At 45.0% G+C, this 16,830-nt stretch overlaps 1 protein-coding gene across 5 annotated transcripts in view; it reads left to right on the plus strand.

Annotated features, from left to right (window-relative positions):
* The window catches only part of dclk2a (doublecortin-like kinase 2a), a 179,412-nt gene that overhangs the window by 21,350 nt on the left and 141,232 nt on the right, over window positions 1–16,830 (plus strand). For all 5 annotated transcript variants that reach the window (XM_039750235.1, XM_039750236.1, XM_039750232.1 and 2 more), the window contains exon 2: window positions 13,007–13,341. In XM_039750235.1, the coding sequence (XP_039606169.1) occupies window positions 13,007–13,341 (335 nt within the window). The remainder of the gene's footprint in view (window positions 1–13,006; window positions 13,342–16,830) is intronic.

The raw sequence follows: 16,830 nt of genomic DNA on the forward strand, positions 1-16,830 counted from the left end.
GATCTGAAGGGGTCTCTGCACCTTTCTTATTGGATGAAGCCCAGGGCTGAGGTTGCTCCAAAGTGCAGTGGGGCTTTGGTGAAGCTCGATGTCCTCGTCCCTGTTAAATCTGCAGTCTTATCATACTTGGCAGAGTGGGCAGTGCCCACTTTGTTGTTCACATTCGGGCAAGTCTGAAATACCCAACGACTAGAAGTGGTGTAGTGTGACATCGACTTTAGGGGACTCACTTTGGGTCATACAAATAGTGGACCGAACAGCCAAACTTGTGACACTGTCGACAGTTCTGGAATATTCTGCACAGTTCAATAGGAACACATTGCGGTACAAGAGAAGGTCCACAGTCGAGCGGGTCGATTCTGTCGAGGCCCAGACTTGGTATAAGGAGCAGACACTGCTAATAGGACAGATTCTGTTTTCCCCAAAATCCATCTGATATATAAAAAAATATCAATTATTTATTAGATTTTTCTGGTAAATGTGAAAGTCTTACAAATCAAAAGCAGGCTTCGCCCAGCTGGATTCATTTATTTCCTCCGCTCCTTAATTGCTCTGAGGCTTCAAGAAAGAGGAGAACTTTTGTGTGGCCCATTGATTGGGCAAAAATGAGCTTGGCACGCTGACAGCGGGCTTCCTTTCTTCCAAGCTGTTTAACACGGCGGTGATCCTTCTCTTGCTTTCATTTCTTTTTTTTATTTCAAGTTGCTGGAAAAGATCATAAAGACTCATATGGCGAACACTGATCCGGAAGGAAAATGTGGGCAACCACTCGGCCATGCCAGCTTGTGTCATTTCTTTAATGTTTAACCAGGAGAAAAGATCGCTGATGCAGAAATTAGGCTGCCAACCACCTGAACATTCTGGGATTTGGTCGCAGTCCAGTCTGTGGGCAGCCTCGGCCCCCTAAAACTCCCCCCCTCTCTTTTAGCTTTATATTTGCTCCCCCGGCAGGCTCTGTTCTCTCAGATTTAACTTCTATAAACCCATGTGGGTGGACGGTGACCCGGCTCATCGCAGTCATACCCTTCTTATTTCTGGTGTATTGTTATTTTTCTGGATGACAACATTTAAAAAATGAATCCGAGCCCCCCACATCGGTAAAATGTAATTAAGTAGTCACAATGAAAATGTAAGCTGAAAAATGAGCTGGGCTAAGATAAAAACACAAGAAAATAATAAAATAGTAAAGAGGCTTCAAAAGGGGGCCATTGCACTGAGATGGCACTACATAGATAGATAGATGTGAAAGGCACTATATAATAGATAGATATATGTGAAAGGCACTATATAATAGATAGATAGATGTGAAAGGCACTATATAATAGATAGATGTGAAAGGCACTATATGGCAGGTAGACAAGATGACACCTTGTGAAACTGTGCACTTGAAATACACTTCATAACTCATAGGAAAGGTGCCATATAACAGATCAACATGAAAGGTCTAAACAGATAGACGGAGGGATAGAAAAGGCATGATATCCAGTTGGGGGAATAAATATTGAATACGTCACCATGTTTTTCACTAAATATACTGTATATTCAATGAGGCCATGCATGTCACATTCTCAACAGACATTGGTATTAACTCAAGAAATCCACAAATATAAAGAATTCACAGCATTAAAGGCCATAGATACTTGTATAATAGGTATTTCCCCAACTGTAACAGATATATAGAAAGATGGATAGAGACACAACATAACACATAGATAGATAGATTAACAGATATGAAAGGCATTATATGATAGATAGATAGAAAGTCACTATATAATAGATAGAAAGATATGAAAGGCACTATATGATAAAGGGAGACAATGTATAATAGATAGATAGGTAGATAGATAGGAAGACACTATATACAGTAATATATATGAAAGGCACTATATGCTCGATAATCAAAAAAAGCACTATATAATAGATAGAAAGGCACTATAAGTTAGATATATAGATAGATATGAAAGGCACTATATAATAGATACATAGATAGAAAGGTACTATATGATAGATAGACAGAACTGAAAGGTACTATATGATAGATAGATAGATAGAAAGGCTGTCTATGATTGATAGATGAATGAGAGGCACTATATGATAGAGAGATAGGTAGACAGATAGGAAGACACTATATACAATAATATATATGAAAAGCAGTATATGATAGATAATCATGAAAAGCACTATATAATAGACAGAAATGCACTATAAGTTAGATAGATAGATAGATAGATATGAAAGGCACTATATGATAGATAGATAGATAGATAGATAGATATGAAAGGCACTATATAATAGATACATAGATAGAAAGGTACTATATGATAGATAGATAGACAGAACTGAGAGGCACTATATGATAGAGAGATAGGTAGATAGATAGGAAGACACTATATACAATAATATATATGAAAAGCACTATATGATAGATAATCATGAAAAGCACTATATAATAGACAGAAAGGCACTATAAGTTAGATAGATAGATAGATAGATAGATAGATAGATAAATAGATATGAAAGGCACTATATAATGATAGATAGATAGAAAGGCTCTATACGGTAGATGGATAGATAGATAGATGAGAGGCACTATATGATAAATAGGCAGATAGAACTTTATTTGTATCCTGTAGGATATTTGACATTTGTCACATTAATTGTACACACACACACACACACACACACTATCGTCTGATCACACACCAGAATGACTGAAAAGGAAGAAAAGCAAAAAGAAATTTCCCACATGTCAGTACCCGTGGCACAGAGGTGTTATGAAGGCGTGGAACTGTTGGTATGAAGGAGCTCCCAGTTTCTTGACCCACTTCTGCTGAAAGTCCTCAGTGCTGGTGTTTCACAGAGAAGACGTCCAGCGTTGTTCATAATGGCACTCAGTTTTATTTTCTTTCTCTCCTCCTCTGCTACCTCCAGGGGGTCCAGAGTGCCTCCCATAACTGATCGTCCCCTTTAAATTATCTTGTTAATTTGGTGGACTTCTCCTGAAGTGATGGTACCAGCACAGCACAGCTCACTGGCCAGGTACAGAACATGTAAAGGCTGTCCTTGCCCACATCAAAGAAGCACAGTCTCCTAAGAAAATGGTCTTCTCTATCTTCTCATACATAGCCCCTCTGTGTTAGGAGGCCAGTCTAGCCTGTCGTTGATGTGGACCCCCAAGTACTTTCACACGCTTGTACTCCCTGAGTAGTGACAGGACACGGAGGCTCGCTGGTGCGGTGAAAGTCGGAAAGCAGTTTGTTGGTTGTGCTAATGTGCTGAGCGTGCAGCAAATTGCAGACGTCAGTTACGTGATAGAAAGGAGACGAATGACAGTCCACTATGCGCCCAGCCTGCTGGTACCTCTGAACTGCTGGGGCTAGACCCTTGATCTTGATTGGACCGGGGGTCCGTGTGTTTTCTAGTGTCTTTTTGTTGGTGATATGCTTTTATCAGCTTTTCTATGATACGCATGACAAACATGAAATTGGTGTTCTGGGGTCTGCACTCTTGAGGTGTTACACTGTGGTGTCCCCCCCAACCACTGGAGTCATAGGCCCACTAAACAATTCCTGAATAGGTTCCCCAGATTTGTTTTACTTTCCGCACACGTGTTTTATTGTTTTTTGATGCACTTCAATGTGTCGATAAAGCTGGCAGCCCCCTGTGGCGTTGACTAATAACTAAGCCCTACCCTGTTGCCCCTTTAGATTTGCGATTTTCAGAGGGTCCTCACACAGAGGCAGTAAAATAGAAAACGTTTCCCACCATGCAGTCGCCTTAGTGTCCTCACTTTAGACAGACTGCCTGACTCTTGGAGGAAGTCGTGAGGGGCCATGTCTGGACCTGAAGGTGGTCTCACATTCTGCAGGACTCAGTGGCTTTCCTTTAACTTTTGCCCATTTCAGGTCATACTGTCGGCATCCATCAGAGGTGTCCATCGATTTTAATGTTGGTGTCTGCCTGTGTCCTTCGTGAGCTAAAGGCAGGATGTGCCATCCCTTGGGGGGGGCTTTGTCAGTAGCTTCAGAATGTCCTTGAATGCTTTTAGCAAATGGGCCTGCTCTGTGACATTTTCAAAGTGGCGAGGGCTTTCTGACGCTTTTGACACAATGAATTGAACAGTAGCCATTAGCGGAGGTTTGTGTTTGTGGCAAAGTATAGGGCCAGCGTTAAGGCGCTTGATTAGATTACAGGGGTCTCGGTTCAAAGCCCGCTCTGCAACTTACTGTGTGGACCTCAGCTAGTTACGTAATGGTGGCTCATTCAGCGAAATGTGAACAGGGTATGGTGTCAGGGTCATAGCTGAACTTATCAACTTGTGACGTCATATAGTGCCTTTCTTATTATGAGCAAGCCCCCCAAAGTGCTTTATAGGTATGGTCTGATGGGTTTCATTTCAATTGTAAGTAGCAGTTAGTGTGGCCTGGTGTACTGGTGTCGTGAACTGGGAGTCTCAATAGCACATATAGCCCACCAGTACATCCAAAACAGCCCCCAGGGGAGTCGGGGGGTGGGGCGCTTTGGTGGGATTTACTATCAAACCCTCGGCTACAAACAAAAAGGGTCTTGACGAATCTTTGTAAAGTAGAAGATTTAATCCTCCATGGAGCTCAAAATGGAGTTGCCTGACGAGGAAAGGAAATCCAAGGCCGGCGCAGTCCCAGTAATGGAATCCCAAGGTGAGGTCACAATATTCCAGTAAGTTGCAAGAAGCTCAGAAATGCAGAACTCACCAAAAACTCACTCGTGTATTCAAAAAGAGACACCAGGAACTGCGGGAGACCCCTCCGCATTTATTGGGCAGTGATTGGCAGGTGGCAACGCCGCTTAGGGGGGATCTGGATGAGAACAGGCCATTCAGCCCAACAAGGCTCGCCAGTCCTGTCCACTTAATTCTTCCAAAATAATATCAGGTCGAGTTTTGAAAGTCCGTAAAGTCCTCCTGTCCACCACACTACTTGGTCTCTTACTCCACGTTTCTGTGGTTCTCTGTGTAAAGAAAAACTTCCTGATGTTTGTGCGAAATTTCCCCTTCACAAGTTTCCAGCTGTGTCCTCTTGTCCTTGATGAACTCATTTTAAAGTCACCATCTTGATCCACTGGACTGATTCCCTTCATAATGTTAAATACTTCAGTCAGAGGTCTCCTCTTTATCTCCATTTTCTTAGACTGTAAAGGCTCAGCTCTTTTAATTTTTCCTCATAACTCATCCCTTGCAGCCCTGAATCGGCCGAGTTGCTCTTCTCTGGACCTTCTCTTGTGCTGTTATGTCTTTATGGAGACCAAACACTGCAGCCAGGACTCCAGATGAGGTCTCACCAGTGTGTTATAAAGCTCAAGCAGAACCTCCTGTGACTTGTACTCCTCACATCAAGGCGCTATATAACCTGACATTCTGTTCGCCTTCTTAACTGTCTGGCAGTCGACTGCTTAGAGTCCACTACAACTCCTAAGTCCTTCTCATAAGGTGGACTTTTTGATTTTCTGACCGCCTATTGTGCATTCAAACCTCACATATTTACTTCCTATGTGTAATACTTTATATTTACTGACATTACATTTTCTTTTTACTTAAACTCTAAAGTCTCAGCTCTTTTAATCTTTCTTCATAACTCATCCCCTGTAGCCCTGAATCAGCCGAACTGCTCTTCTCTGGACCTTCTCTTGTGCTGCTATGTCTTTATGGTCACCAAAACTGCACTCAGGAGTCCAGAGGAGGCCTCACCAGTGTGTTGTAAAGCTCACCAGTCCTGTCTACTAAACTCCTATGAAATGACGTCAAGTCGAGTTCTGAAGGTCCCCCTAAAGTCCTCCTGTCCACTGCACTATTTGGTCTCTTATTCCAGGTGTCTTTGGTTCTCTGTGGGAAGAAAAACTTCCTGATGTTTGTGCCAAGTTTCCCCTTCACAAGTTTCCAACTGTGTCCCCGTGTTCTTGTTGAACTCATTTTAAAGTCACCTTCTTGATCCACTGGACTAATGCACTTCATAATGTTAAACACTTCACGCAGGTCTCCTTCTCCTTAAACTGTAAAGGCTCAGCTATTTTAATCTTTCTTCATAACTCATCCCCTGTAGCCCTGGACTCAGCCTAGTCGCTCTTCTCTGGACCATTTCTTGTGCTTTTATATCCTTTTTGAAGCCTGGAGACCAAAACTGCACCCAGTACTCCAGATGAGGCCTCACCAGTGTGTTATAAAGCTTGAGTAGAACCTCCTGTGACTTGTACTCCACACATCAAGGCGCTATATAACCTGAGAGTCTGTTAGCCTTCTTAATGGCTTCTGCACACTGTCTGGCAGTTGATAGCTTAGAGTCCACCACAACTCCCAAGTCCTTCTCATAAGGTGTACTCTCAATTTTCAGACCATCCATTGTATTCAAACCTCACATTTTTACTTCCCATGTTAAACAGTCAGTCAGTCATTATCCAACCCACTATATCCTAACTACAGGGTCACGGGGGTCTGCTGGAGCCAATCACAGCCAACACAGGGCACAAGGCAGGAACAAATCTCCGGGCAGGATGCCAGCTCACTGCAGAGCACACACACCCACACACTAGGGACAACCTGCATGTCTTTGGACTGTGGGAGGAAACCCATGCAGACACGGGGAGAACATGCAAACTCCACACAGTGAGGATCCGGGAAGCAAACCCAGGTCTCCTTACTGCGAGGCAGCAGCGCTACCCACTGCGCCACCGTGTTAAATAATTTACGTTTATTTCCATTCCATCTTCTTCTGTTTCAACAGAAGGCTCAGCTCTTTTAATCTTTCCTCATAACTCATCCCCGGTAGCCCTGAATCAGCCGAGTTGCTCTTCTCTGGACTTCCTCCAGTGCTGTTATGTCCATTTTGGAGACCAAAACTGCACCGAGGACTCCAGATGAGGCCTCACCAGTGTGTTATAAAGCTTGAGCAGAACCTCCTGTGCTCACATCAAGGCGCTATATAACCTGTTAGCCTTCTTAATGGCTTCTGCACACTCTCTGGCAGTTGACAGTGTTGACTCCACTATGACTCCTAACTCCTTCTCATAAGTTGGACTCTCGATTTTCAGACGACCCACTGTGAATTCAAACCTCACATTTTTCCTTCCTACGTGTAATTCTTTACATTTACTGACATTGCATTTCATCTACCACAAATATGCCCAAGCCTGTCTGCTGTCCAAGTCCTTCTGTTTAAATTCCAAATTATCTGCCAATCCACCTATCTTGGTATCATCTGCAAACTTCACCAGCTTGTTACTTCTATTCCTATCTAAAATAGGATGGTAATGGTGGTGGTAACCTCCAAGTGAATAGTTACGATGGTTTAAATGAAACTGAATGAGTTCTGTACTGTTACAATAAGTGTACAGGCTGACACACGTGCTCATTGTGTATTTATGTTTATGTCATATAGCGCCTTGCATGGCAAATACCATTTCACAACTGATTTTCATGCATGGCAGTTTGTAACAGACTGAAATGAATACACCTTCAGTTAAAAAATCTGGATTTTGAAGGGACCTGTTTATCCTTTTAGGCAAGGTGTTTATGTATATAGCGCCTTGCAGGGTGGTGGTAACCTTCAAGTGACTATTTACGATGGTTTAAATGAAACTGAATGAGTTCTCTACTGTTACAGTAAGGTTTCAGGCAGACGGACATGCTCATTGTGTATTTATGATTATGTAATATAGCGTCTTGCATGGTGTACGCCGTCCCCAGCTGATTTTCATACACAGTAATTTATAGGAGGCTGAAATGAAAACACTTTCAATTAAAAGGGGGCTACGGAAAATAACTTGCTGACGGCTAGTGGACAAGGTCCATTATGGTGGAATAAATCTGAATAAAATAAAAAATAAATGAAAGAAAAACTGAATAAAACTTCTACTGTTAGTAGAAATGCTTTTAACAGAAGTGAGACAGTATGCTAATGACCAGGCAGTGAGTTTTTACAGAATATAGTGCCTTGCATAGTGCCCACCTTCCCCAAATGACTTCCATCCATGTTAATTTATCACAGACTGACATACTGCAAATACACTCTTGAGTTAAAAGGGGGCTTTTTTAGGCTTGTAGGGAGGGTCTTTATGTATATAGCGCCCTACTGTGCCTCCATTAAGAGCTGCAGGCAAGGCCAGCCAACCAGTCCTAATTTTCAGTGACGTGTTTTCACTCAGTCTTGGAGTCCTGTAGGGAGCCAGTGGTGGGATTCTGTGATGGCACTTGTCAAATGTGCATTCCCAGCTTTGGTTTACTTCACTATGCTAGCGAGAGGAGATTGAGGGGGGGGAACGCCAGCCATCTCTGAATTTGTCCAGCCTCCCCTCGGTGTCCCTTCATGGGTGCCCTTCCAGTTTTTCTTTCAGCCACTCCCAGCCTCAGAGGGTTGCTAAATAAGAATGCCACGCATTCCAGAGCTGCCCGCCGTTCTCTGGCCGTCAGGGTGTGGCTGAGTCAGTGATGGGTTGGCACGGCGAATCGGGAATACGGTGACAGGTGCCAGCGTGCATGACACGTAGCAATGCAGGACAGCTGCTTCTGCCCTCCGTCCACGTGGCTCCTGTTTTTGCGATTTTAGATCTGCTCACAGGTTGGCGTCATCCATCATGACTTTGTCACTCTGCATTTTTCCATGATAGTCAGCTCTTATCTGGTCCTTCATCCTTTGGTGAAAAGAACCACAAAAATCATGGAAATCCATACTTTCCTCAGGCTACCAATGAAGGTGACTATGACTGTTCCATCCTTTGAGAAGAAGTACCGTTTTGTGCAAAAGTAAGTGCACCCCATGGTGGTCATTGCCATTTTCAGCATCTTTGAACAAAGATCAGATGTTCTTGCAAACAGGGTCTACAGATAAATGTGATCTGTGTGAGTGATTGATTGATTGATCGACTTGAATAAGTGACGCATAAAATTGGCATGATGAAGTCAGTCAGATTTGTCACACAAGAAAAGAAGGTCCATCCATACGTTTCTCACCACTTCGATTCCATCAAGTCAGAAACAGGTGTTCCAGATGAGGTGCCAATGATTAGAACCTCCTTGTGGAGTAAGCAGGTGGACCTGACTGTCTGATTTTTTTGAAGGTCTGGTGCTCTCCTGGCTACTGGTGCATGTGGTGTTACCACGTCAAGAGCAAAATGTTCTCAGAAAGAAGGCTGTGGAGGTCTCAGAGTCTGGCAAGGGATTTCAGAAGATCACCAAATTCCTTGAAATCATTCATTCCACTTTCAGGACAATCACCATGGCGTAGATTTTGAAATGACTGCTCATTTGTTTAGGGCTGGCCAGTCCAGCCAATTCAGACCAAGAGGTGACCATTTGATACATATAGAAATCTCCAAGAACCCCAAAATTTCATTATGGGATCTGCAGGTAAATCTTACAACCGTTGGTGTCAAAGCGCATGTGATGACAATCGGAGAAAGATGCCATAGTTTCTGACCTGACCTGACCTACAGCCTGTTGGTGCACTGCAAACATTAACACTGAACACGTCTATCTACTGGAATTTATTTTGTAATGTATGTAGTAATAAAACACATTGCATCTTTCATTCCAACAGATGGCGCATTACACACATTAACACTGCTTTTATGAATCCCATATGAAATGGCATATAACAGACAGCAACCGGATGGATGCATAGACACACAAAGACACACTTAGTTTATTAAGGTGGATTAACTGATTTCAGTCCATTTGGCTGTTACTCGGTTTCATGTACAAAGTATTCACCATTCACATTTGCAGTGCCCCATCTGTTGGAATGTATTTTGTAATGCATGTAGCATTAAAATACACTGCATCTTTCATTCCAACAGATGGTGCATCACAAACATTAGCACTGCTTTTATGAATCCTATATGAAATTGAATATAACAGAGACATGGCACACAGATGCACACACAGACACTTGTCCTTTTATTAAGGTGGATAAGTTGACTTCTGTCCGTCCAGCACTTACTATCTGTAGGACGTATTCAGTGTTAAAATTTGAAGTGCACCATCTATTGGAATGTATTTTGTAATGCATGTAGTGTTAAAATGCACTGCATTTTTCATTCCAACAGATGGCGCATCACAACCATTAGCACTACGTCAAATGTGATGGTGCGGGTCGGTTCCACACTACCAGTTGTATCCTGGTAGGGTCTTGAATCTGCTACCGCCGATAACATACTGGAGGGATGAGCCAACAAATGAGGACCCTCACTCAATGCAAAGGATGGGGGCAAAAGTGAACTCAGTGCTTTTATTACAACCAGCAAAAAACGTGTCCAAAAAGTGCAGCGCTCTCTTCAATGAATAAGTAATCTTGAAAAAACAGATGACAATCCGTGAGATTAAACGCAAGACTTAAAATGAGAATACAAATCCAATAGTCAGACGAGCCCAGCACGACTCCCTCTTCATTTCCCCGACCCTCCCATTGCTCGCTCAGCTGGAGGGGACACTAGCAGCCGCGGTCCTCACCTTGTGACCCCCGTCTTAGCTGCCTCGAGTGGCATAAATGAGACCTCTCAAGGTCGGTTGTCCTCCTGTCTTCCTTCTCCCTCCCCTGGTGTGCCACAGATCCCTCAGGTAGGACTTCCTCTCAATCACGCCCACTCCTCACTAATATTCAGTGGGGTCAATTCGTCCCTGGAGCGCTGATCCTTCACAAGACTCTCACCTATGCTGCCCTTTACCGCACTGGCTGGCTGGCTCATCCTGCCTCTTCCCCCGGTGATGTTCTCACGACTCTGTTCTTTCCTTTCTTTATTTTCCTCACTCTTTCTCATGCCCACTCTCCCTTATATGCCTCCGTGGGTGCCGCGCCTCAGTCACGCATCACAGAAAGGCGATAAAGCGACTGAGACAGACTGCACCCTCACGTGCAGGAGTGTCTCACCCCTGTCACTTCACCAACCTCCACAGCTGAGCGAGCACAAACCCCCACGGAGATCGAGACGGACAATTATTTATTTAAAAACAGGTCATTAAAGTGTTAATCTGCGTTTACAAATCCCATACCAAATGGCATTAAACAGAGACCTATGCATTGTGTTTGTCATTCCAGCAGATGGCGCATTACAAACGCCTGTAGTAGTAAAATGCATTGTATTTGTCTTTCCAACAGGTGGCACATCACAAATATTAGCACTGCTTGTCCAAATCCCATATGAAATGGTATATGATGGAGACATAGCACCCAGACGTTTCTCTCTTTCTCTTTCTCTCTCCATATGCCACTTTAATGACCATTTTCAAGGTTCAGCCAGGTTAGCCCACCCTCAAGTTATTTACAGCTTCCGGATGCTAACTGCCTTAAGTAGCCATTGATGACACCCAAAATGGATGGTAATTTTATCCTAACCCCCTGAGTCACAGGGTTGGTGTTATGATGTGGAGTCTCAAACAGAACTGAATGAGTGGGGGTCCTCCAAAAAAAAAAGAAAAGCCCAAAAGGAGGCCCGAGGCTTCACCTGTCAACCCAGAAGAGGCTCTCCCAGTATGACCTGTAGAGTTCAAAGTCACATTTACATTTATTTACTTGGCAGACCCTTTAATCCAAAGCGACTTACAAAAGAGGTCAATATAATCGAGTGCGCTGTTTGGGAACACGTGTGACAGGACAAGGGAACAAAATTGATTATAATGAGTAGAGAGCTCAGAACAAAATACAAGCGAGTCACAAACTGAATATCAGTTACAAACAAGAGGGTCTTCCTGGTGGTCTTCTCGTTCCACCAGCCAGGAGCTTCTTCTTCTTCTTCTTTCGGCTGCTCCCATTAGTGGTTGCCACAGCGGATCATCTTTTTCCATATCTTCCTGTCCTCTCCAACTTGCTCTGTCACACCCATCACATCACCTGCATGTCCTCTCTCACCACATCCATAAACCTTCTCTTAGGTCTTCCTCTTTTCCACTTGACTGGCAGCTCTATCCTTAGCACCCTTCTCCCAACATACCCAGCATCTCTCCCCTGCACATGTCCAAATCAACACAATCTCCCCTCTCTGACTTTGTCTCCCAACTGTCCACCCTGAGCTGACCCTCTAATGCCCTCATTTCTAATCCTGTCCATCCTCGTCACACCCAATGCAAATCTTAGCATCTTTAGCTCTGCCACCTCCAGCTCTGTCTCCTGTGCCACCGTCTCCAGCCCATATAATAAAGCTGGTCTCACTACCGTCCTGTAGACCTTCCCTTTCACTCTTGTCTGTCACAAATCACTCCTGACACTCTTCTCCACCCACTCCACCCTGCCTGCACTCTCTTCTTCACTTCTCTTCCACACTCCCCGTTACTCTGTACTGTACAATATGCGGACAGCCAGGAGCTGCGAATGGAAAAAAGTCTGGATTGTGATTAGATACCACCAGACTCTGGTGCAAGACGCTCTTCATCAGCTGATCTGAGTGGTTGGGAAAGGAACATAAGGGCTGTAAGTGTCTCCATATGTGTGGAGTGCTGTACAGGGAGCCCATGTACCGATCTGAAAAGAGGAGCAATCTGTGCCCGCCTCAACTGGTTCAATGCCAGAGGTGCACCAATGCATTTGGAGTCCTCAGCAGTGGCTTGGCAACTCTGATCCCCCACCACATCCCGAAGACCCGATTGTTCAGTTAAATGTGGTTATTCAGAGTTTGCATTTGTTAATTACGTTCTAAACCGGGGTGCATGTTAGGCTAATGGTTGATTCCAAACTGCCCCATGTGAGTAAGTGTCAGTGTGTCGTAGGGTGTGCCCTCCTGGCATCCTCTCCCAGGTTAGTTCCCTACCTTGCACCAGTGGCTATGGGCTGAAGCCCTCCATACCTCAGATCAGGATTGGATTACGCAAAGATGAATGGAAGACTAGTTGTGTATTGTGGTTAAATTCAGCTCCAATATGGCGTTCTTAAGGCTGTCTGTCGCCACGCATCATTTTTCCTCTCATTCTTTCCATGCACTGCTTTAATGGATGTTCAGACCTCCTCTTCTCGTAAGACCAATGTTTTGCCTCTCTGTTGCCTTGCAGGTGAAAGCTACGTTTGTGCCTCCAACGAGGTGTACCGCAGGGTCGACTACACGAAGAACGTGAACCCCAACTGGTCGGTGAATATCAAGTCCGTGGCCGGCCGCTCGCATTCCTCGCACGGCACCCTGAAGAGCGAATCGCGAGAGAGCAAAGACTTCATCAAGCCCAAACTGGTGACCGTGATCCGAAGTGGGGTGAAGCCCCGGAAGGCCGTACGGATCCTCCTGAACAAGAAGACGGCCCACTCCTTCGACCAGGTTCTGACGGACATAACGGAGGCCATCAAGCTCGACTCGGGAGTCGTCAAGAGGCTGTACACGCTGGATGGAAAGCAGGTAAGCGTTTGTTACCTCGGTGTTTCCTAACCAGTGACGTGTGTGTCATTGCCAGGCTGTCGGTGATGGGTTTTGCAAGTGGCCCAGTGGGGAGGGTCGCGAAGTGCTTGATAAACCCTTCCACTCTGTAGATGAGCACGCTTGACACACCAAAGAGAACAAACTCTGACGATCAATCTCAGTTTACTAAGGGGGGCCCACACTCTAATGACTAGACTGGCGCTTTTCCACTGCATAGTACGGCACAGCACGGTTCAGTACAGCTCACCTTGGCTCGGCTCAGTTCGGCTCGGTTTGCGTTTCGACAGCAGTTTAGTACCACTTTAGAGTGGGCGGGATTATTCACGTGTCGTTATATGGCGCTTTTCCACTGCATTTTTTAACTTGTCCCTACACTGTTTGTAAGTGCGATGGTAGCCATGTGCGCCCAAGAGCTTAGCCACCTCCTGAAAAACTTTTTCATTCCACGTCGCCCCATCCAGCTCTCGCTGGATCCGCCTCGCTACGAACGAGGAACGTCTGTACTTCCTCAATAGACCACGAAAACAGCCATTTTTGGTTAAAACAAAATGGTGTGTCCGAACCTTCGCTGGCTGTGCTAAAAATCCAGCGGGTCTGTTGTGTCTCGTGTCGCAAGTTCAGTGACGCAGTAATGACGATTTTCTCCGCCAATCAGTGACCAGCAGAGTTTACACGTCACGGTTTGGTAACGGTTCGGCGCTTGGAACCTCGGCTGAGGTGGTACTAAAAAAAGGACCAGGTACCAGGTACTGTTCCCAGTGGAAAGCCCCGCAAAAGTGAGCTGTACTGAACCGTGTCGTGCCGTACTATGCAGTGGAAAAGTGGCTGACTTGACTCACCAAGGGAGACCCGGCCCCCTCACGATGATGATCGTGCTTAATTTCACTTGGTGGGTTGCAAAGACAACATTATGGGAAATCGGGAGTGGTCTCCCCTCGACGTTCGCATATAGGGATGGATATTTGAGGAGTAATCCTCAAGACAATGATTATTTATTTTTTAATTATGTACATTAAAGAACCACCAATGACAAATCAAATCAAATTAATAAAATATTGAACAATTCTTATAAAAGTAAAGTTGAGTAAATCAGATTCTGTAGCTGCATGAATAAAAGGAAAGGTACCACTTCTGGGTAACAGAAATAGGCCAAAAGTTGGTAGAAATCTACATTTTGTACTGAAAAATTTGGTTGACTAAGTGAAAGCGGGGTGGCACGGTGACGCAGTGGGTAGCGCTGCCTCGCAGTAAGGAGACCCGGTTCACTTTCCGGGTCCTCCCTACGTGGAGTTTGCATGTTCTCCCCGTGTCTGTGTGGGTTTCCTCCCACAGTCCAAAGACATGCAGGTTAGGTGCATCCCTAACCCTAACCCATTAACCCTAACCCGTTAACCCATTAACCACCACCCATTGACCACCACCCACCACTTACTGAAACCTTAACAGGTGTGGGAAAAGTCTCACTCCAACAATGGTACCAATCGACTCCAAATGGTCTGAAACGTGATCCTATGAGGTTTCTGGGAGAACGATTTTGGCCATGACACATTCACTCCATAGATTACTATGGGAATTTTAAAATGCTCATATCTCCGGAAAGAAAGGTTGTAGAGTCTCGTGGGTGGTACCGTTGGAAAGGGCATAGCCACAAATGGGGGGTGGGGGGTAGGCGGAGTTTGAGACCAACGCCCACCTTCCCCTGGCCAAGCCCACCTCCCCATTTCTCCCCTTACTTTTCTAAATTGTCCCTGGTGTGTGTGGGTGTGTGTGTGCCCTGCGGTGGACTGGCACCCTGCCCAGGGTTTGTTTCCTGCCTTGCACCCTGTGCTGGCTGGGATTGGCTCCAGCAGACCCCCGTGACCCTGTAGTTAGGATATAGCGGGTTGGATAATGGATTGATAAGTGAAAGCGTCTTCAAGTTATCGTCTTTACACACACTCAAACAGACAAATGGTATTTTCAGACTCAGGGAGGTCTAAAACGTTGAGATTCATGAAAATCTCGACATTGAATTTTTGGACAAGTATAATACTTTCCCTATACGAGAAAGGTTGTGACATCAAGAAGGTTAAGAAATGCTGCGTTAGATCTAAGTAAGGCCAATGAATTTGTTTCTGCTGGAGACTGAGGACATTTCTGTGCGTGGGACACCCTGTGTCGTGGGAAATGGGGGACATGACACTACACTCTAGGTGTAAGACAGGGAGACATGGACACAAAAGGGTTGGGTTTTGCAAAAATAAAGTGAAGTTTTATTTACAGGTGCGGAATATATATATATATATATATATATATATATATATATATATATATATATATATATATATATATTTATATTTTAAAAAAAAATCTTGGAAGGAGATGAGACGTGATCTTCTCTGAAGATTTAACATACTGTGAGACAAGGCAGTGAGACAAAAGGACAGCTGCTGTACAGGCTTTTAAATGATCGACGCGCAGCGCAACAAGCAGAACACGCACCTCGGCAGCAGCAGCAGCAGAAAGACAGCAGCTGATCCGACCGCATCTCCTTAGTGGGCATTCAAACCCCCCCCCCCTTCACAATGGGAGCGGCAGAGAAGTGAAGTGGCTGACACATACCGCGCCCCATGGGGGTTGCCGAGCGAAGCTAGATTGCGCCCAACCCGGCACAGACTGGGCACGGGAGGCACGTTTAAAATAAAATAAACTTTTCATTTTCTTCAGCTGGAGGGCACGTCTTCCCTGTAATCCCTCCATCCACAACACAGTCCCAAGCACAAGACACACAATACTCCTTTCTACCATCACTCCTCCACAGCTTTGTCCTCCTTCCACCCAACTTTGGCCATTGAGTTGTGGTTGCTGGCCCCTTGTATAGCCCACCTGGAAGTGCTCCAGGTGCTTGATTACCTGTTTCCAGTTGCACTCCCAGGTGGGGCTAAAGATTAGTCCAGCTGGGCTCAGGGACCCATGCCACGCCCCCTGGCGGCCACCCCGACCCCAAAATAGCTGTGGAAAACTCCATCTCCCATGAAGCCCTGCGAGAGACTGAGGCACTGCTCCAACCCAGGGGGGCGGCCATCTAGCATCCAGGGGGATGTACTGCACCGTCCAGGGCTGCTCCCCCTGAATACACATTGAAGGGGCATCCCACCTGGGCATGGGACCAGGCCACCACAATGTATGTATATATATATATATATATATATATATATATATATATATATTGTAAAAGATGCAAGAGCAAACAGCATAAAGGTTTGGGGTTTCCGGCCCCGTATATTGTAGAATAATCCACAATTCAAAAAACAAAACAGGTCAAAATATAAACACAAAAGGTTCATATGCGCGACCCCATTCTAGGCGTCGGCGGCCATTTTATAAGGGAGGAATGCTGGGAAGGAACCGTGAGGAAGGATGGGACTGATGACGTCCGGAAAGATGGCGGAGGAAGGGCGGAAGTAGCGTACTGCGGGAAAGCTTATG

The sequence above is a fragment of the Polypterus senegalus genome, chromosome 4 (assembly GCF_016835505.1).
Source record: "Polypterus senegalus isolate Bchr_013 chromosome 4, ASM1683550v1, whole genome shotgun sequence".
Lineage (NCBI taxonomy): Eukaryota > Metazoa > Chordata > Cladistia > Polypteriformes > Polypteridae > Polypterus > Polypterus senegalus.